Source organism: Biomphalaria glabrata, chromosome 12, assembly GCF_947242115.1.
Source record: "Biomphalaria glabrata chromosome 12, xgBioGlab47.1, whole genome shotgun sequence".
Lineage (NCBI taxonomy): Eukaryota > Metazoa > Mollusca > Gastropoda > Planorbidae > Biomphalaria > Biomphalaria glabrata.
In genome coordinates, this window is record NC_074722.1 from 33,912,898 (window position 1) to 33,934,691 (window position 21,794).

Below are 21,794 nucleotides of genomic sequence, written 5' to 3' on the forward strand. Positions count from 1 at the left end.
TTCTGTATAGATTCTAGGATCTATTTATTTATTTTTGGCAAATTGAATAGTTTGGGAAGGTGGGGGAGACTATTTTTTTTGTCACTACAACGCTTTAAAAACAAAAGTAGAACTTTTAGCATTAAAAAAATAACTTGAATCATCTAGATCTATAATTATTGTGCCGTGACCGTCGCCTTGATCTACTATATAATATATACAGGTTTTAGAGGTTTGACTAGAATAAAGATCTATTATGGACGTATACTACTCTATAAATACTATAATAATTAATAATAATAATATATTTTATGCTATCTCGTCTTAGACATATAATCTAGATGTAATATCTAATTTTAAAGTTAAATTATAAATGTAAATATATTATTATTAGAATAAGAAGTGTTTTTTTTGGTAATAACAACATTTATTTTGTAGCCGCAGAAAAAAAATATGAAAAGAATTAAAGATCAATATTACTTGTTATGGTGACTGATAGATTTCTATATTTTTTAACGCATACTCCCCTTCGTCTGAGATTTACGTCATCAAATATTACTGTCCTTTCTAAATTAATAAAACGCAAAGTACACAGTGTCAGTGTGTCAGTAGGTTTGAGTAGATCTATAAAGACCTAGATTATAGTCTAGATCTAGTCTACACTTAACTAAGACTAAGCTTTGTCTGGATCTAGACTGGGAAGAGACGTGTCGATCGGCACGTAAAAAATACTTGGATTTGTAACTTGTTCTTTTACATTTTGATTTTGTAAGTTCCTAATAAATTTTAAAGGCTAATAATCTGAAATCTGACTTACTTACTCTTCAAAGACCCTTGTCTTAGACTTAGACTTAGATCTACATCTAGTGTCACTTAGTAAGAGTTAGTAGTCTTAGAAAGTTAGATTTTAGATCTAGAGTCTACTATCTAGATTAGAATATCAATATAGTATATAGAATCTAGACTAGATCTATTATAATTCTATACTTATAATAGCTATATTATACTATATTAGTGAGTGTATATACTAGTTACTACTTTTCAATAGTCTATGAATGTATGATGTCTATCATAATTAAGTATAGACTAGTAAAGAATATAATTATATATATATATATTATATATATAATAGTAATAGTAAATTAAATAGATCTAATTTTATAGTAATTATTCTAATAAACTATCAGCATCATCTAAAATCTAATATAAAGTAAAGTAACTAAATTTAATAATTTAAACTAAAGTTATACTCACAGTCACATACTGTGACATGATAGTATAATTCTATAATTTACTATAAAATAAAATATATTAATTATAGACTATATAGATTATAGATCTAGTTACTCTTTTAGTCTTATCATAAGACTTATGTATAGTACTATATTGTCCATAGTTGATACTATAGTATATATAATATAATATGTCTGATTCTGATGAGTTATCTTTTCTTCTTTTAATGCTTATATTTGTTATTTATTGTAGATCTATATATTTTCTAATTCTATTAATAATATTAATATATACTAATACTATATATAGTAATTGATATATAGATCTATAAATATATATATATATATGAGGCGCTGTGGCTGAGCGGTAAAGTTCGAATCCTGGTGAAGACTAGGATTTTTAATTTCGGGATCTTCGGGCGCCTCTGAGTCCACCCAGCTCTAATGGGTACCTGACATTAGTAAGAGAAAAGTAAAGGCGGTTGGTCGTGCTGGCCACATGACACCCTTGTTAACCGTAGGCCACAGAAACAGATGACCTTTACATCATCTGCCCTATAGACCACAAGGTCTGAAAGGGGAACTTTACTTTTTTTACTATAAATAAATATAAATATATATATATATATATATAATCTAATATTAAATATATTTAACTGATCTAGACTAATGCTAGAGTCTAGACTTAGGACCAAGTCTAGTTCTAGTGAAGTCTAGTCAGTCTGGTAATAATACTATATAATTATTATAGTAATCTGCTCTAGTCTCGTACCATCTACTCTAGTCTCGTCTACTCTAGATTTAGATTTTTTTTTTCTAGAGTTCTAGTCTAAAAGTAAATCTTAAACTTTTTCCCCATCAAATTAGAATCTATTTCAGATAGCTCTTATAATCCGAACACCTGACCTAGTCAAATTCTCACTCACCGAACGCATCACTTTTTTAAATTAGTAATTTATGTTTTTTTGTTTGGCCAATTTAGAAAGTTTCTTTATTTTTGTTCTATTTCTCCAAAGCAGATGTCAGTTTGTTTGATTCTCGGTAACCATGTATGTAAAAGGAAAGATATTGCTTTTACTTTTACCTTCCCTGGCAACTTGCATGCATATAAAGGATGAGGGCTAGATTATGAGCCTGTTTGCATGTTGTTTTGTGTGTGTGTGTGCGCGCATGTGCGTTTGTGTGTGTGCATGTGTGTATATATTGGTGTATACAGAGAGAGAGAGAGATGTCTTATTAGCATCCTTTTTAAGAAATACCCTTTAACTTTGATACCTCCACATTTTCAATGACACCCGAGACCTCTTCCTAGAATCATTTGTTATGTGTGATGTTAGGCCCCTGATGATTTCACATAGTCCCACCCTCCCGCCATGGGAAATGCTTTCAGAGTCAACCATGAGTAAACATCAGGAACCGGAAACCCTTAGGTAGTTAGAAGTACTCAGTGCTACAACCAGGCAGAGTCTTCAACGACGCTTATCCCAAAAATGTATTGGCATTTTTTACCATTCCCTTGGATACATCAGCTACGTTAGGAGGGGTAACTGCTGTGTGGGCAACATTGTTGCAACCATAGTGTCCAGGAAAGTTATCTCATTCTTGAGATGATCCATAGTCGCTTTGCAATGGTCGGAGGCCATAGACTATAAATATATTTTGCATAGGGGAATCTACCTCTTTTAATACAATCTTAATAATTTTATAAGTACACAAATATAATTTCTTAGCAATTACATAAGTGACTGCAATCAGTGTTCAATGAAAGGGAAAGCAAGAAAACTGCATTTGGTGTAGAGGTGAAGTAACCCGATTTATTTTAAAATAAAATCTTAACTTTGTCGTAATACATAGGAATACAGCTACTTTTATTGTCCATTAGTTGAGGAAGAAGAATCTTCTTTCAGTTTTTTATATGTTAACCTTTACCAAATTAAAAAAAAAAAATTCTCCTAGTTCCCGAAAGCTGTGTTCAGATAAAAGAATCTATGATAGATAATATTAATATATATATATAATATAAGATATACTATAGATATAGAGTGACTAGATTCTAGATCTAGATAGAATCTATTATTGTTTTTAACATTAGTAGGCGTAGATTTGCAATGTAAAATCTTTGTTTGAGTCAGTACTACAGTAGAATTCAATACAGTTAGAATTTAGGTGAGTCACCCTTGGGGAGCCGGAGACCCTTAAGTAGTTTGCAGTGCTCAGTGCTACAATCTGGAGGAGCCTGCGATGCCGCTGATCCCAAAATGAATTTATCTCATTCTTGATCCATAGCGCTGGTCTGCGTTGTCAGTGTCAGCTGATTATGCACACAATTACCTCAAACCGCTTTGCCAGGACAGTTATAACAATATACAGGTGTAAGTCATATAAAAAAATGTGATGATATAGATTTAAGATCTATCTAGATTATAGAGCATATATATATATATCTAATCAAATCTCTAGAATATCTAATCTATTGTAGTGATCTAATTTATCTTCAGACTGAGTGTAATATTAAAATATAATTCTTGATTCTAGACTTTCTATTAGCAGTTTGATAAAAGTCTCATACAGACAATACACTAATAAAACATGTTAAAAATATCTTGAAAATAAAATTCCAATCACAATAATTTTATCATTGATTTTTTTTTTTTTGAAGAAGAATTTATAATAATACATAAAGCATATCAGCATATTAGTGTCCTTTTAAATTATTATTTTTTTATTTGTCAATTCTTTTTATTGTATACACATGTGTCTTTTTTATTTTAAGATTGGATAATTGATTTTGATCTAGATCTATCTTCTATGTAATGTGTAATGCTGTACATGTATACTACAAAGAGATAAGAATTATGGGATATGTCTAATGTCTAATCATGGGGTTTATTGAATCATAAGGCTTAAAAAATTACTAATTGTTTTTAGGACTCTGGTATATTTAGGTTATAAATATTGTTCGATTCTATCTGTTCTATTTGTTTGAAATGAAATTTATAACCTTACTATTTTAATGTGGTGAACCACAGATTTCATTGTCACTGTATTTATACATATGTTCCTGTTGTGGTTTGATAGTATTGAAAAGGCGAACACACTTAACATTGTATACAGTTACAGGAGAAATGAATGTCTGAGAAATGCAGGACAGAATTGATGAATAAGTTTTGTAAGAGTCAGGTTGAAGTGGTTGTATTTGTATTTTTTTTTTAAATGTTGCTGTATTCTAGAGGCTCTTTGAATGTAAATTATTGATATACTGGTATTTTGTATTGGAAGGTCAAACCATTAATGTTTTCTTTTTTTTTTTAACCCAGTGACTGATAAATATTTTTTTAAAACAACTTTTGTTGACTTAATGTTTGAGGTGGTACTGGGCTGACTAATCTAAGATTTCAGGTCCACTTATTCACTAGAGCTTATCACCACTTTAGACTGTGTGTAGTTGCACACTCACACAATGAAACAATAGTTCAATATTTTAGTGATTTTTAGTTTTTCTCCTTAAAAAAAAAAGACTTTTTAGGTTATAAACGTAACTTATCTGTTGTAAACTACTGTTTGTTTACCTGCTTCGGATGTTCCTTCAGAATTGAAAATTATTACTGGACAGTGGGAGGTTCAAACCTTTAATCCTCAAAATGACAGTCCAGAGCCACAGAGTGTACACCACACAACTAGGCAGCTATGTATGCTTACGTTGTCTACTATTCTTCCTTTTATATCACAGATCTAGTGGTAGTGTGTTATAACACAAAGCTTTCTAGATATTGTATTTAGGTGATGGGCTGCTCACACCTAACTGTTAATCCAAAATAGATTAGTATTTTTTATATGCTGTTATTCTTGTGCCTATATAAAGATATGGGGTCGTGATGGCTGGGTGCTTAAGTGCTTGGCTTTTGAACCTGGGCTTCAATCTCTGAAGGCTGGGAGCTTCAATTTCAGGATTTTCAAGACATTCCTGAGTCCACCCAACTCTAATGGGTGCCTGACTTTAGTTGGGGAGAGTAAAGATAGTTGGTCGTTGTGTTGGACACATAACACCCTGCTAGTTAACGGTTGGCCAAAGAAGCATGATCTTAACGTCATCTTCCTGTAGATAGCAAGGTCTGAAAGGGGAACTTCACTTTTACTTACATATAAGATACTTTCCTCTCTTTTTTTTCTTGTATGTGTGTGTGTGTGTTTGCACTACTTGGAGCAGGGTGGCTAAGTGATGCTAGTTATTAGTGCACAATGTTCATCATTTTTTTTTTTTTTAGAAATTGTTTATTGTGTGCGTATGTGTGGGATGACACAGGTGTATTTTATCAATCACTAATTAGTTTCATTAGCATTCATTTTTTGTACACAGTGGAATAAGGGGAGGGGTGGAATAATGAGCACAAAAAGAGAAACAATAATCCCCTGTCATGATATGAACTAGGCCAGCTGAGCTCTCATTTTGATAATGAGTTTCTGCTAAGCCACAACTATAGACAGGAGGCGTTACAATACTCTCCCCCCCCCCCCCCCCAGTGACTCATATTTAGTGTTTGTTTTGTTTTGTCATTATGTAACTTCTCATTATAAGCTTTATTATCTATTTGATGAAAACCCAATGAGCCATTAGGTAATCATAGTTTGCGATGTGTCAACGAGCCGACTTGAATGTTCGGTATCGTATTTCAGCCGGGTTGATGACCAATTTAATAATATTAAAGTTTACACCCTTTAACATGCTGTCTGTAGGCTCAGGTCACTTCAACCTTTGACAAAATTACAATTAACGGACGAAAACAATAATTCTAGATCTATTAGGAAATAAAATTATTTAAATTAATAGAAATCTTGACCCACAAGTACTGTTTACTTCTCATCCACTATTTAAAAAAAAATGCTTATCTGGCATATATAATCAAATTGTATTTCTACTGCATGTAAATAAAAGGTCAAAATGTGTAAGGGGGTTAGGTTGGGTTAGTTTCGGGCGTTCCTGTTGTTGACTGAACAAAAATACTTCTAAATGTTTTGATTCAAACAAGAGCCATGATTATATAGGTGCCGGTTAGGCTCGTTTTAAAGACCGCAGGAGAGAATCGCATTAGTAGAGATCACTTCTGCAACTTGTAAATGCCTCCGTGTTTCAAGTACATTGAATGTCTGTAAAACTTGCGTCAACTGCCGAATAAAACCATCCAACTTTCAAAGAGACGGCAGCGACGTCATGTCACTTATCCCCGTTACGATATCCCCGAGCAGACGAGTGTTTCTGAGGAGTAAACTTGTGGCCACTGTTGAATCTTGGAGACATGGATAGATTCTAATTCTAGTTTCAGGCACTCTCTAAATACTAGAATATCTAACTATGGTTGAATAGTAGCCCTACGCGACGTAACTCTGTGCATAGGCTACATTTAGAGTTTGAAAAGGTTTACAAATTAAAAATCAATAGATTCAAGTATCCATTGTAATGAATAAACTGCGTCTATTTACCGCGTTTGTTGTTCTTATTCGATACATTTTGTTATTCTTAGTGTTCAATGTTTATATACCGGTAGATTTCTGGTTAATTCTAGATATACCTTACCCTCACGGTTTCTAAGTCCACAGCGTACACTTTGACACGCGTTTGATGGAACCAATCACTCGGTACGTGTAGGAATGTTGTCTTCCTTGGTGCCGTGTCAACTCTTAGTGATCACCAACACATATAGATCTTGTACCGCTACCTCGCCTTAACATGCGTGTGTGTGTGTGTGTTCCGCCACGGCCCCTTACCTTTTTTTTTTTTTTTTTATTCGGCCAGTCACCACAACATTGAATTTAATTGGGCGTATTACTGTCACTACGTGAGTTGAAACTGGATATTGATCTACTGTCAAATGTAGTGATTGTAAGGGACATTGTAGATCTGCCGTAGACTGGGAACGAAGCGACTGGTTTGATATAGCGATATCGACATTGGCCTAGATTGTAACGCTTGACTATGTGAGCTCATCCCCGACTGAAGATGCGTTTGTAAACAATCTTGCCTTGCCTGTAGACCTAGACCTATTTGTCACATGTTCCACGACGTAACGGGATGTCCGCGTACTTCAAACAAAATTTGTTTGGCTTGTTGCGCCAGGAGTTGGGGGTCACAATAATAGGACTTGTTATGTTCTAGTTCTTGAACTTTTGACCTCTGCTGCTCGCGACGATGTAGGTTGCCAGATAGGCTGAGCTAGATCTAGAACCCAGTGTTCTGATGCTAGACTTGTAAAACGATAGATCTGTATGAGGACATTTCTCTAGATCTATATTGTTCGGTAATAATAGAATTACTAATGACTAATTTTATAATATGACGTATTTTAAAGTTGTTTTTTTTAAGTTTGTGTGTGTTTCTTGACGCCCTAGATCTAAGTGCTCTATGGATTATGGAGATTTTTTTTTTGTTTTTTTCCCCGTCATGTGTCATGATGTAAAGTAATATTGCCTGCAAATAGACCTTTCTCCCATTACGTAATTCTGCTGGTTTATTTATCTAATTTTGTAAACAGCATTGCTTTATGCTATGTTACTCATTTTGATACATTTAGCAAGGGTTCTGCAAATTTTTACTTTTTTTTTCATGTGTCTATATCTACCAGTATATTATTGAGATCAGGGTTGATATTTAAAATATAAATTGGTTACATAGTTTTTATGCCCTTTTGAAGTTTTTCTAAATGGAGCCCAGTTGTTTATTTAGAATAGAAAAAAAAAAGTTTTCTTTTATATCCACAATATATATGCGTATATATATGTATATATATATAGAGAGAAATAAAGTTCATCAAATAGTTTTGATTACCAACTTTGTCCAGAAAGTTGAAGCTTAAGACCTACATGCCATACTATTAGTTTTGCCAGTTCAAATAAATGTCTGTACATTTTTTTTTTTTAAGATTCCTGATCTACTGATGCACCCAAGATGAGCACAGTTCCTGAATCTGACATGGCGGCAGGGTCTTTAGTCTCCTTGACGGATATATTTATCCTGTCATTAGCCGGAGGCTTTGCTCTTTACTGGTTCTTCATCAGAAATAAAAAACAAGAAACACCTAATTTTAAGAAACTCACTATTGCGTAAGTTTTTTTTTTTTTTGTCTTTTTAATTTTTCATTGAGAGAATTTTATCTGTAAACAATTTGATGTGTTGTTGTATATAATTATTTTTAACCTGGACAAAAATTACCTTAGTATTAAGTTTATTTAATTTGCATATTTTATATTCTTTAGTTTCTTAATAATTGTCTGGTATGCCCTTCTTTCTCCCATGTTGATGGATCTGAGTTAGAATCCTGCCTGCAGCAAACTCCTGCTGTCCTCCAGACGGTTTAGGTTTGGATGTAATGATCTTTATTTCTGTCCTAAATGTTTTAACACATGTGACTGACCTACATCTGTGGACCTTCCTGACAACACAGAGCTTCCATCTAATTCTTTCCAATATTTGAACCTTTTTGCTGAAGTTATCACTGAAGTCTTAATGCCACTAACCATATTTAGATCTTTTTGTATGCCCACTTTTATCTTCTGCTTTGGGCTCTGATTCAGTTCTTGAATTTAGTATTCTGCTCATCGGTGATAATGAGAGTGGATTTTTTTTCTTTATGTTTAAGTAAATGTTTCTCTCTTTTTTCCTTGTCTTTTTTTAGGCCAGTACTTGAAAGATCAGAGTCTAGTGATACGTCATTTATAACTAAGATGAAGAATACAGTGAGTACATTTGTAGCTTTAGTAGTAGTATTCAGTATTAATGATGTAAATGTAGAGATAGTGTACCTTGTGTGCTCTGCATGCAACTAATACTGGTCCAATTGGTGGTAAGGAAATTCTGTATCCATATTATTCTTATTTAGACTTAGATCCTCCCATGCTGTTAGGCCCATTGGACGGAAAGCTGTCTCCATAAAGATCTGTGACTGGCTATATCGGAAGCCTCTTCCCACGTTGTGTCCAGTGCTCTGAGGTCCTCCATGAAAGTGTGGGGACAATTTATACAAGGATATTCCTGTTTCCTCGTATTGGCCTCAATGTCATTGCAATTCAGTACAGTTTAAATAATTATGTCTTATATGGACCTGATGATACTTTGGGCTAGTTAGGGAAGTGTGGCTGAGTAGCTTAAATCGCTTGGCTATCTATCAGTGGGGTTTGATTTCCAGTCCTCACTTTGAGCTTTTTGAGTTTTTTTTTAGCTGAGTGCTAAAAGGTGGTACTGAAACGTTCTCCCAGATACCCCCCTCCCCCATATGTCCACAAAAGAGATTTGACTCAAGTGCATTGAGCATACTACAGCATGACAGATGTGCTATATTAAAGCTATGTAAAATATGGTAATAACTGTTTGGTTTGTATACACCATTGAAGCTGGATTGTAATTATATTTGAAAAATGTGTGTATTCTAATAAAGGGTTTGGTTGTGTAACCTCTTCCCAATGGAGGCCAAAGTTTTTTTTGTCTGGTTTATGCATTCAGCTCAAGTTTGTATGTTTTTTCCTTTAAAAAATTTATTGAAAAAAACTGGAACTGTTTGTTTGACTAGAGATTTGGGTATGATGGGGTAACAAGAATAAGTGACTACAGGGTTGTCATATGTTTCTAAATATAGTTTCATCTGGATAGAAATAAAGAGCATAGGCCCTAGATAGAACTTGAAAATCTTTACATACATATGTATATACCTATATTGTTATAATTTAACAACATAAAAAGTCTACGTCTGTTTTTGATTAGTTTAAAAATGTGTCTAAATTGTCCTTTTTATTCAGTGTAATTTTAAAATCTTATGCAAGTTGTATTCTTTTATTTTAAATATATACAAAGCACTTGCTGATGTAGTATACTTGTGTAAATGATTTTTTCTTTGCCATAGAAATTAATGAAGTAAAATTGATATCAGTAATTGAAATCGTTTGATTTTTTTTTAATGTTATTATTAAATGTAAGAGCTCAACAACTAAAGACAATTAGTACCTGAGGGTAACTAAAGTTTTACTGAATTGTAGATGTTTGAGACTAGTAATTTACCATACATAAATAACAATTAGTACCTGATGGTTGATATTTGTGAAAAAATAACTAAAGTTTTACTGAATTGTAGATGTTTGAGACTAGTAATTTACCATACATAAATAACAATTAGTACCTGATGGTTGATATATATATAGTTGTGAAAACAGAAAACTAAAGTAGAACAGCATAGTCTTGGGTAGAACTTAGTGCTACCAAAATCCATTTGTTTTTTTTTTTATTTGTTAAAAACCTTTGTTTTTGTAATAGTGAATTAGCTTTTAAATCTTTCTTGTCCTAGCAGTCATTGTTGATACTGTCACAAATGTCTGTTTTTAATCTAAACAGAATAGGAATGTAGTGGTCTTTTATGGATCGCAGACTGGAACAGCTGAAGAGTTTGCAACACGGTTAGCTAAAGATGCCTCTCGGTATGGCATGAAAGGAATGGTTGCTGATCCAGAAGAGTGTGAAATGGTAAGTAATTGTGTGGTACACAGCTGATGATATAATATTATATATAAGTGAATTTACTTTGTTGGATTTGAGCACTATAAATATTCAATATATATATAGAATCCACCTCTCTAAAGTTGTTTTGGCTTCTGTCTACCAGGAAGACTTGACCAAGTTAACAGAAATAGAAAATAGTCTGGCTATCTTTTGTATGGCTACATATGGTGAGGGTGATCCAACAGATAATGCCCAGGAATTGCATGAATATTTATCCAATGGGAATGACAAACTGACAGGATTGAGATATGCAGTATGTATTCATCATTTATAGGTTAACTTTTTTTTTTCCCTCATTACAAATGTTTTTCATTATGTTTTTACTGAATTGCTGATGTCTGAGACTAGTAATGGACATAAATGTATATATCTTTTTCTCTCTTTTTTTTTTTTATGTTGGTGTTAAAGAATTGGATATTTTGTTAAGAAGATTTGAGGTATAAACAGTGTTGTTGAATTGATTGTGTACATAGCTAGTAGGAATAGGAAGTAGTTTTATTTATTGTCTCCTTGTTATAAGCTAGAAACAAATTGGTAGACATGGTTAGCCAGAAAGGTTAGAGATGAATTAGTTAGAGACAGGATTGTAAAGAAACAAAGAAACAATATTTTTCTTTAGACAGCAAACCTTATTATTATAGAATACATTTTGTGAATTATTGATTATTAGTGATCTGATAGAATTTTTGTTGAAGCTTAATTTATGTTTTGGGTTTGTAAAAATCTTAAAGTAATGTTCAACATTTCTGTTCATTCATCCAATGTTTGATGTTCTTTATATATAAATATATATAAATATATATATATTATGAAATGTTTTGTACATAGCTCTAACAAAAGTATTCTGTACATGTCTTGCCAGGTGTTCGGTCTCGGAAATAAAACCTATGAACATTACAACTCAATGGGCATATTTGTGGATAAACGTTTGGAAGAGCTTGGAGCAGAGAGAGTGTTTGAGTTAGGCCTTGGGGATGACGATGCCAAGTGAGTAAATAGATATGTTCATGTACTGGCTGTCCTTTAATAATCTTCTGTCTTTTCAGTTTTTAAATTACAGAATCTTCTTCTTCTTCTTCTAGCAGACTTTATTGCTGCTGATCTGTGAGCTCTTTTGCAGACTGTGCTAAGAAAAAAAAGTGTATTGTTTTCTTCAGTTGTTCAGTACAGGGTGTTGGTTATGTTGGGCTGCCTAAGGAGGGTTAGGAAGGGGCATTCAAAAAGGATATGGTTTATGGTTTCATAAGGGTGGGCGCAGTGTCTGCAAAGGGGGAGTTGTGTGGAGTTTATTTTGTTCAGATGGTCATTTAATAGAGGTGTGTGTCCTGTTCTTAGTTGGAAAATTGTAGATTGTTCTTTACAGAATCTAATCACTCACATCTGATTATTCAAAAATTCTTTTTCCTTTCAGCATTGAAGAAGATTTTGTGACATGGAAGGAAAAGTTCTGGCCTGCTGTTTGTGCTTATTTTGGTGTTGAAGCCACTGGGGAAAATGTCAAGTAAGTTTCAAGATTCTACATCTTTTTGACTGAAGTCTTCTGAATTTGTACTATTGTATATAAGAGAAAAAGAACATGAATGATTTATAATTTAAACAACTGAATTAGTTTGTGCTTTTACAAACGGTACCAAGTCTCTATTTATCTTATCTTTTAGTACAAGGCAGTATGCTCTCACTCCCATTGCTGAAGATTTTCCAAAAGAAAAAATATTTACTGGAGAAGTGGCTAGAATTGGAGCCTTTGCAAATCAAAAACCGTAAGTTGCTTCTGAATCTTTACCCATCTGAATAGTTTGTTGTTTTTTTTTAAGTAAATTACTCAAATAATTCTCATGAATAGGCTCCATATCTAACTAGAATTATTTATTTTAATATAGGTTTGTTCGAATTCAGATCGATTTGTTGTTAATCTAATTTCTCATCTATTTTTTCTCCAACTCCACAAGGGCGGGTTTCGCTAGTCTCGACTTTTAGCTTCCAGAACATATGTTATCTCACTCTGTTGTCTTTGTACACACACCATTTGTCATATTGTGTAGCTCTGACATCTTTAAGAATAACACTTAGATATTCTGCCATGGTAATATTTTAAGTGAGATTATCACTTAATATACCACAAATTGTTTTATTTTTGGAATAGCTTTAAGAACATTGCGTAAATCTATAAGAATGTATGTATACTTGGTTTAGGAGCACTGGGAAAGAAAATGATCACAATCATTCCTTCTCTTAACATGTTAAAAGTTTTGATTTCTATCTCTTTGCTTGCAAAAAGGTTTTTATTAAATTTCAGAATCGGTAACTGTTTAAAGGGCACATGATCTTTATGAGTGACTTTGACTTAATATGTTGCAAAACATTATTTTCTTGAATATAATATGTTTGTGTTGTTTTTCTCTGGCTAGACCATTTGATGTGAAAAATCCCTATTTAGCACCAATCCTAGTCAACAGAGAACTTCACAAAGGTGGAGACAGATCTTGCATGCATATAGAGCTGGATATATCTGAATCAAAAATAAGGTCAGTGGAAATATTGAAATATATTCCTTAAGCTTCTCATTTATGAAAGATTTTATCTGATATTTGTTTTTATAAATATCTTTATGCATTGTTATGCGCAGATATGAAACTGGTGACCATGTAGCTATCTACCCAATAAACGACACAGAGATTGTGGAGAAACTTGGACAAAGACTTGGAGTAGACTTGGATACAGTGTTCTCGCTTACTAATATTGATGGTATGTTGTCAGTTAATTAATGTGTCCTGTGCGTAATGAATGGCATTAAAGCTAGGTCTTGAAAGATAGGTTATAATTCACATTTTACAAAGCTGTCTCGGATTCGAATCTCTGTGAAGACTGGGATTTTGAACTACCAGATTTTTAGGATGCCCTCGAGTCCACCTGACATTAGTTGAGGAATGTAAAGGTGGTTGGTAGTTATGCTGGCCACATTATACCCTCATTTACTGTCTGTCTTAGAAACAGATGTCTTACATATTGCAATGCCTGTAAGGAGTATTTACTTATTAAACATTAACATGACCAGTAAACCACATTACAAATACAAACATGATTACAAAATATACTTACATGAATACAAGTGTGAACATCACACAGAGTCCACAGATATAAGTACATGACTAAACGAGTGTGGTACTGCTTTTAGAATTATGCTGAATGTGCATGTTAATGCCAGTGTTTGACTTATTCCAGAGGATGCCAGCAAGAAACACCCATTCCCCTGTCCTTGCTCTTACAGAACGGCCTTAATGCACTATGTTGATATCACCAACCCACCCCGCACCCATGTCCTGGGAGAGCTGGCCGAGTACACTGACAGCCCACAGGACAAAGAATTTCTTCAAAAGATGACACAAGCAACTGACGAAGGAAAGGTCAGTCAATTCACCTCTTTAGATTCACATTCAATGCAAGATTTATTTCTGGTATACCAATCAGTTGATCTAATGGCATTGTCAGACCTGCCTACCGTTACTCAAAATGCGTATTCGTTACGCAAAATCTCCCAAAAATGATAGTCAGTACGCAAATATGCATTTAACCCGTCGCGTTACGCATTTCGTATCCTTTTTTTTTTTTTCTCTCTTGACTAGCTTACGAGCGGTCACGAAGGTCACGCTAAGCCATCCTGTTGGGAAGGGGGGGGGGGGACAGAAAAGGTGGGGGAACACATTGTGTCCAAATCTATACGTTGATTGATTCTTAAAAGCAATTAGATGTAATCTTATAAATGAAGAACGCAGAGTGAGGGAGTAGCAGGTTGGTACCGTCAGTTAGCTGATACACCAACGTGACTTTTTTTTCTTTTGTAAGTTCATTAGTAGAAATTAATTATGTTGAATCCCTGATTCCTGTATTCATTTGTATAGAAAAAAATATCGAAGTGCTATCGATTCAAAACACATTGAGTGACATTGTAGATATCTAGTCTAGATCTAGATCCGGATTGTAGATCTAGAATCTAGATAAATTGTTATACAGGAATAGATCTAGCTAGAGTCTAGCTAGTCATTACGTCAAATGTCATGATTCTCTACATTACTCTACAATAGTCTACACTCTAGATCCAATTTAGTTGTAGTAAGATTTAGAATTTAGATTGACTAGATCTAGATCGATAACATCTACTACCATCTAGTCTAGATCTAGACTAGATTCTTAGTCTTAGTATAGAATAGATCAAGGATGAAGGTAGGCCTACGAAGTTTGGAGTAGACCTACGTTTGTAGCGGATCCACGGCATCGGTAACACTCTTGATCCCAGATCTAGAGTAGATTATATTATATAGACATAGATCCAGATCTAGGCTAGATATCATCTCTATTGTCGTATTGATCTAGATTTAGATTGTAGATCTAATCATGACATCTAGATCTAATATAATATATATATATATTTATATATATATATATATATGACAAAATAGTGGATCGCGAAAGTGTTAAGCATTCTGGTGCCAAAATATGCATTTTGACCATCAGCGTTACGCATTTGGACTTTTTTTGGTAGGCAGGTCTGCATTGTTTATTATTATTTTTATAAATAGGTTCATTAACCTTTTATGAGTTTTATTGTTTCCATTTTATAATATGCTTTTAAACTTTGTACCAATTAATAGAATTGCCCCTTAATTTCCTCTATCAAAATCATTTTGGAGAAAGTCTTGGTGTAAATTAATTCATTCACACTAAGAATTAGCCATTATTACAAAAATGTGGTCTATTGTCAATAATTATTTTGGTAAAAGTTCAATTAATTGAACTGGGTAGGTTCTGAGAGCTGAGACATTCTGTGTTGGCATCAAGTTCAAGTCCAAAGGCATTGAGGAGCCATTTACGATAGGGCGACATCTAAAAAGGACCTGCTTTTAGTAGCCTTTATTTGGAACAACTATTTAACATGTAAACCTTTTTAAAATACTGCACTTATTAATAAGTTTAGTAATTAGTAAGAGCACATTTTTTGTTGAAATTTGACCTATGGTATGTATTTCTCTTGAAGAAACTGTACCAAGACTGGATTCATAATGACCATAGAAACATCTTGGCTGTGTTAGAAGACATTCCCTCCTTGAAGCCACCAATTGATCACCTATGTGAACTGTTACCACGCTTGCAGCCGAGGTTCTATTCAATATCATCCTCTCCTAAGGTATGTGCTCAGCAGTCTATGTATTTGTAATTTTAGTTTTAAATTCTGAATGTTTTTTTTCAAGAGGATTGTTTGTTTGTTTTTTGATAATGCCCTTTTTTGTCACTTAACTATTGGAGTTTCTTACTAACCCCACTTTGTGCTTATAGAAGAAAAAAAAATTTAAGATCAACATTTTAGCACGGCCGGTTATCAACAGTGTATGAACTGAATAAGTAATTGTAGCCTAAAGCTTTTGTTTTCATTGTGTAGGCTAGAAAGTCAAAACTGTAGAGTTTTTTTTTTTTTTTTGTGGCATCTGGCTGAGTGGCATAAACCACTTAGCTACTTATCAAGAGGCTCCAGCTCAAAACCAGACTTAGGCTGTGTTGTGTTTGCTGAGTTGCCTAAAAGGCAGCACAGAAACCTTTGCCTAGATACCTCCTCCCTTTATCCACAAAAGAGATTGCATGAAAGATGTTCTAAGCTAAGGAAATTTAAAACATAATCTTTTTGGGGATTTTCAGTAATCTGAATAAGTCAGTTTGAATGTTGACAAGCGTTTTGCTTTTCTTTAAATTCTTGTGAATTTCATCTGTGAAACTTGCTTTATTTTGTCATCTTGAAGATGTCTTTGAATATTTCATTGCAATTTTTTGACTTTCCTTGTTGTCTAGGTCCATCCTAAGAGCATCCACATCACCGCTGTCCTCATCCAGTACACCACTCCAACTAAACGTCTTAGCAAAGGTGTCTGCACATCTTGGTTGGCCACCAAGAAGCCATCAGGAGATGGAGCACAGATGCGAGTCCCTATCTACGTCAGGAAATCCCAGTTCAGGTTACCCTTCAAGACAGTGACCCCTATTGTCATGATAGGACCTGGCACTGGATTAGCACCTTTCAGAGGCTTCATACAAGAGAGAAATTACTTCCGCGAAGAAGGTATTTTGTAATACATGTAGTTTATAGTTTTTCCTTCCAACGTCAATGTATTTGTTTTACAATGCTATCCATCTAGTTATGGTTACATTAAAAGAAGAGAACTTTGAATTATTTCCCCATTTAGTTGATAGCTTTATGTTTTACATGTTCAGTGTGCTTTATATCTGATGCTAACAGACTCATTTGAAATAGAACCTTTTGAAAAAATTGCCCTTATGAAGTTTGGTGCATTAATGTTGACTTCATTAAAAATACTTCTTAAAAAAAAATGAAGAACCCAAATAGTTTTCAACATTGTTAAGAATAACTACAAATTGTTAGGATGCAAACCCCTTTACATAAATAAACTGTAATTCTTCATTAAATTTTAGTAATATTTGTTGACCTCCCTCAGTGGTGGAATGACTATGGTCCATCTCATAAGAAATGAGTTGAAAGCATGAGCTTTAGCTAAATTCCGAACATTGTTGTCCACACAACACAGTTCCCACATCTCCGCCCAGCTATAGAATGGCAATAGTCAATACAATTTTAAATAAGCCACGTCACAGGTTCATCCAGAGTATAGCACTGTGTATAGCAAGCTTCAGCTCCTGATTTTTCTCAGGGTTCTTCTTTCTTCTTCTTCTAGCCAGCTTAATTACTGCTGAGCTGTGAGCTCTTTTGCAGACTGTGCCAAGGAAAAATAGTGTGCTGTTTTTTCTCAGGGTTAAGTCTAGATGTTAGGGTAGAGCCGCAAAGCAGCAGAAGTTGAAATTCAGAGTTTTCCTTCTCCATGGTGGGCAGCCAGCTAAGGCTGCTTGTTAACCAGCCCCTCCAAGCCAAAGCTTACAGTTACTCAACTTTTCCCCTACTTCTCTCAGTGATAACAGTTCTGCCAGACCCATGATCTGAGCCACATGTAAAAGCTAGGAGTTGGACAGGTTGTGAAAGCATTTTTATATGTAGTGGAGTGCTTATTTCCATTAACACTTCTGTCAACGACAACCTTACCTTAGTAATCTAATGTCCCTAAAAGATGTTTACCTGCGTTCTTGTCAGGGAAACCTGTGGGGGACACTATCCTGTATTTTGGATGTCGCAACAAGAGTGTGGATTTCATCTATGAGCAGGAGCTGTTGGACTATCAGGAGAAGAAGGTGCTAACACTGCACACAGCCTTTTCAAGGGACCAGGAACATAAAGTGTATGTCCAGCACTTGATTGACCAGAACCATGATGAGATCTGGAATGTCCTCAACAATAATGGCCACATCTACATATGTGGGTAAGTCCAGACATGGGTACATAGAATTGTAAATGTTTTGGTGTGTCAGCCTCACACTTTTTTGTTTAAATATATTTAAAAAATTGGAGATATTTTCATAGTGATCTTGGTTTCAAGTGCTTCTTGAAGAAATGGGTAAAATGGTCTCTCTCTATATGTTTGCAACTTGCTGCAACTTATTTTATTTTGGTTATTTTCTAAATCTTCTTTCTACCTTACAGTGATGCTAAAAATATGGCCAGAGATGTCCACGCCATGTTAGTGAAAATATTGACCACTAAAGGTCAGATGAGTACAGCTGATGCCGAAGACTACATTAAAAAGTTGCAATCAAAGGGACGCTACTCTGCCGATGTTTGGAGTTAGTCCCAATCATCTAGTTATTTTGTTTATTCTATTTTTAAAAAATTTCAATGTAAAAAAAATTCAGTTCGGACATTATTGGCAATAATCAATTACTTTTACAAATTTATTTTTAAATGTATATAAAAAGTATTTCTACATTTATTTGAAGAATACATTTACACCAAATAAAAACTTAGCAAATTTTATCTCTGTTTTATAATAACCATGTTTCTCATCTTATGTCCCATATTGTAAAAGTTATTTCAATCTGATAGAGAAAGTGAATGATATAGGATGTGTTTATACAAGAACCATCAGTGTATATAGTCACCTGTTTTATGTATTTCTTTTATAGCATATTAAAACTTAACATATTCCCAGGGGATTTATAGCAGTGAAACCTCAAGATATGTATTCACTTTGCAGACACATTTTTTTATAGCATTTTAACTTCATCTAAAAATGTCTCGAAAAAATATTTTATAATCACAAGTTGTTTAGTGCCAACAATAGTGTGTTGATAGAATTTATTAAAATGACAGAAGTCATTGCAGGGCATATGAAATCTAATAGCTCTTGATTAGGAGTGGCCAAAAGGCAATTTAGTTTCCTATTTGATAATGGCTTCATTTATATATACTTTAAGTTAATGGAGATCCACCAATTAACAGATTGCAACAAAATTAGCAATATGCTAGCACGAAAAACAAAAAGGATTATTCTTGTTCATTGTCATATTACCGGTACTGCAACAACAAAAAATCAGTTATTTCTTGACTAATTTTACAAACACCTTTGTTGTTCTTTTGTATCCCATTTCCTTTATATTTCCATAATCCAGTGCAAACCAGTAATGCTTTTGATGCGTCACTGTTAAGTGCTATACAGGTTTAGTGCTACACAGGTTTGTTTTTGTTTGACTGAGCTAAGTGTAGCTGTTTTGAGCAACAGCTAATGAAAATGTATGTTTCAATCAATGGCATTTACTGATTTAATGTTGCCTGATTTAGGGTCACCGGTTATGAATCCAGAAGAATAATAATGTATTTGATATTTTTGTTTGTTTTTCAATGTTGTCTGTTATGAATTGTGAGAATAATGTATTAGTATGTTTATGTAAATTTTTAGTTTTAGATCACACAATTTGAAAGTTTTGGTTGGATGGGGAAACACAAAAAGTTGGATTTGTTAAGATGAAATAATTGTTTGATTTTGCTCATGCACCTGTTGTAATGGAATCATGCACAATAAAACTGAAAACATGGCCCCTCAGTGTTTTATGCAAAGAGCCTTGTTTTGTTTGTACCTGGGTTACCTGTTGAGCTGGGTTTGTGTTCCATAAGATGTAACTGTGTTGACATGCACATAGATGAATTTTGATTGGTGTTTTTATCTATCATTTGTAATATTTTGTTTTTTTAAAGGATATATTTTCAACTGGTATTAATCAGTATCTTTTGTGTCAGACTTTTGTAATGAATTCAATAAATCCTGTGATGAAGAGCTGAATAAAAAGTTCAAATGACTGTGTTCTTTAGTATGACTAGTTTGTAATGTTTTCACTTTTTTGAAGGTAGGTAGCACCACACATAATCAGGCTGAAACAGTTGCCACTAAAAGAAAACACATTTAAATATCGACTGTTCTATTGTTGTTGCTGCTGTAGTTTTATTTATTTATTTTTTAACTTATGAGATGAACCAGGTTCAAATCTTGCTAGGCATAAACTATAGCTCTGAGATCTGAGCCAAATTTAAAACATTGCTTTATAATTAACTTTGATCCTGGGCCAAATTTAAAACATTGCTTCATAATTAGCTTTGTTCTGAGCCAAATTTAAAACATTGCTTCATAATTAACTTTGATTTGCTTACATTGGTTTCCAGCAACTTATCTCACTAACACACATAAGCACACAGCTATCAGGACACACAGTTCTCATCTTTTGTCTAAATAGCTGCGGGAATGTTACTGTCTTTAGATCACTTATATTTTCAAAATAACTTACCAGTACATAAAAAAAAACAATATTCAAGAAATATTGAAATGTTAGTTTCTTTCGGAGATTTACATAAATGGTGTCCAATCCTAAAAGAGCAAGCTTTTTGGTGCAGCCATTGTACAGATCATGGAGTGATAAAGTATTTTTAGAAACCATACAATTGGTGTGCACTTGTCAGCACTCTAGAATCAAATTGATAAGCTTGTAGCACAAAGTAGCATTTAAAATCCTTACATCAACTCACTCTCTCCGGTAAAAAGTTTGCGCACGTTATTTCTCCCATTCCCGATCTCGGATTAAGCTGAAATTGTGCACAGTCTTTTACCTAACAACACAATCAATTTTTAAAAAATTAACCAATTAGTTAATAAACTATTGGTAATTATTTTGTTTGGCATCTTGAACAAGGGAAAGATAGATTAAGATAGATTTCAGAAAGAGTGGTCGAGTGACGCACGGACTGCGGATTGACGCTTCACCGATGCAGCAGGTGGGGTCGTATAGGTATCTGGGCGTCATCATTGATGCATGCGTTCGTGGGAGGACCACCATGGAGCTCTGTCGGGGAAGGCAGCCCGGCGGCTGTTTTTCCTATACAGACTTGAGTGGCTTTGAACTAGATGGGAGAATCCTAGATGGTTTTTGCGCGCGGCTATCCAAAATCTGATAACATACGGAATAACTTGTTGGTAAGACAACGCTTCATCTAAATGGTTGCGCCGCTTAGAAAACATATAAAGGGCATCAAAAGTCACACGCACAACACTACCATATTTAAATAAACTTTTTAAACAAAAATATCTAGGAAAAATCTTGGAAGACAATAGCCACCCGCTCCATCATAACTACGTCTAGTCGTCGCGAAGTGGGCAACTTATGTCAATAGAAACAAGAACAGAGCGGTACAAAAACTCATTCATTCCTTATTCGGTCAGACTATACCAACGCCACTTGTTGATCAAGAAACATGAAAAGGACCACTATATCTGTGTGTAGCCGCTGAATGAACTCTTTATGTTGTGTCAGTTCTATTTATGTGAATGTTTCTGTTGTAATATGAGAAAAGATTCCTTGTAATCACAACAAACTTCCATAAGGATCAATAAAACAGTCTTAGTTTTAAAAATCATACTTGGCAGATGCGGTGGTATAGGTTGAATTAGTCCAATTTATAAACAGTTGTCTGAGTCTTAGTGAACACAACATGAATAATAGGACAAGATAACCAAGGCATGCGTTCTTAGCAAGCTACTGTACGGCACTGAGTCGTGGACTAGCCTACCTTTTCAAAGCAAGAGAGAAAACTCATTCCACTTGCCCTGTCT

At 34.1% G+C, this 21,794-nt stretch overlaps 1 protein-coding gene across 4 annotated transcripts; it reads left to right on the forward strand.

The window, feature by feature from the left end:
* The first annotated feature begins 195 nt into the window (after nt 1-195).
* On the forward strand, nt 196-19,993 carry LOC106068321 (NADPH--cytochrome P450 reductase-like). Of its 4 annotated transcripts, none has more exons than XM_056005228.1 (15): nt 196-211; nt 8,126-8,306; nt 8,879-8,939; nt 10,585-10,713; nt 10,853-11,002; nt 11,612-11,736; nt 12,161-12,250; nt 12,408-12,509; nt 13,158-13,274; nt 13,376-13,494; nt 13,972-14,153; nt 15,782-15,931; nt 16,588-16,855; nt 17,897-18,122; nt 18,344-19,993. In XM_056005228.1, the coding sequence occupies exons 2-15, from the start codon at nt 8,152-8,154 to the stop codon at nt 18,486-18,488; spliced, it is 2,019 nt and encodes a 672-aa protein (XP_055861203.1). In that variant the 5' UTR covers nt 196-211; nt 8,126-8,151; the 3' UTR covers nt 18,489-19,993. The 4 variants fall into 4 exon arrangements, with proteins under 4 accessions (XP_055861203.1, XP_013083111.2, XP_055861202.1 ...); XM_013227657.2 differs by lacking the exon at nt 196-211 and adding an exon at nt 541-747; XM_056005227.1 differs by lacking the exon at nt 196-211 and adding an exon at nt 570-587.
* Nucleotides 19,994-21,794: the final 1,801 nt, after the last annotated feature.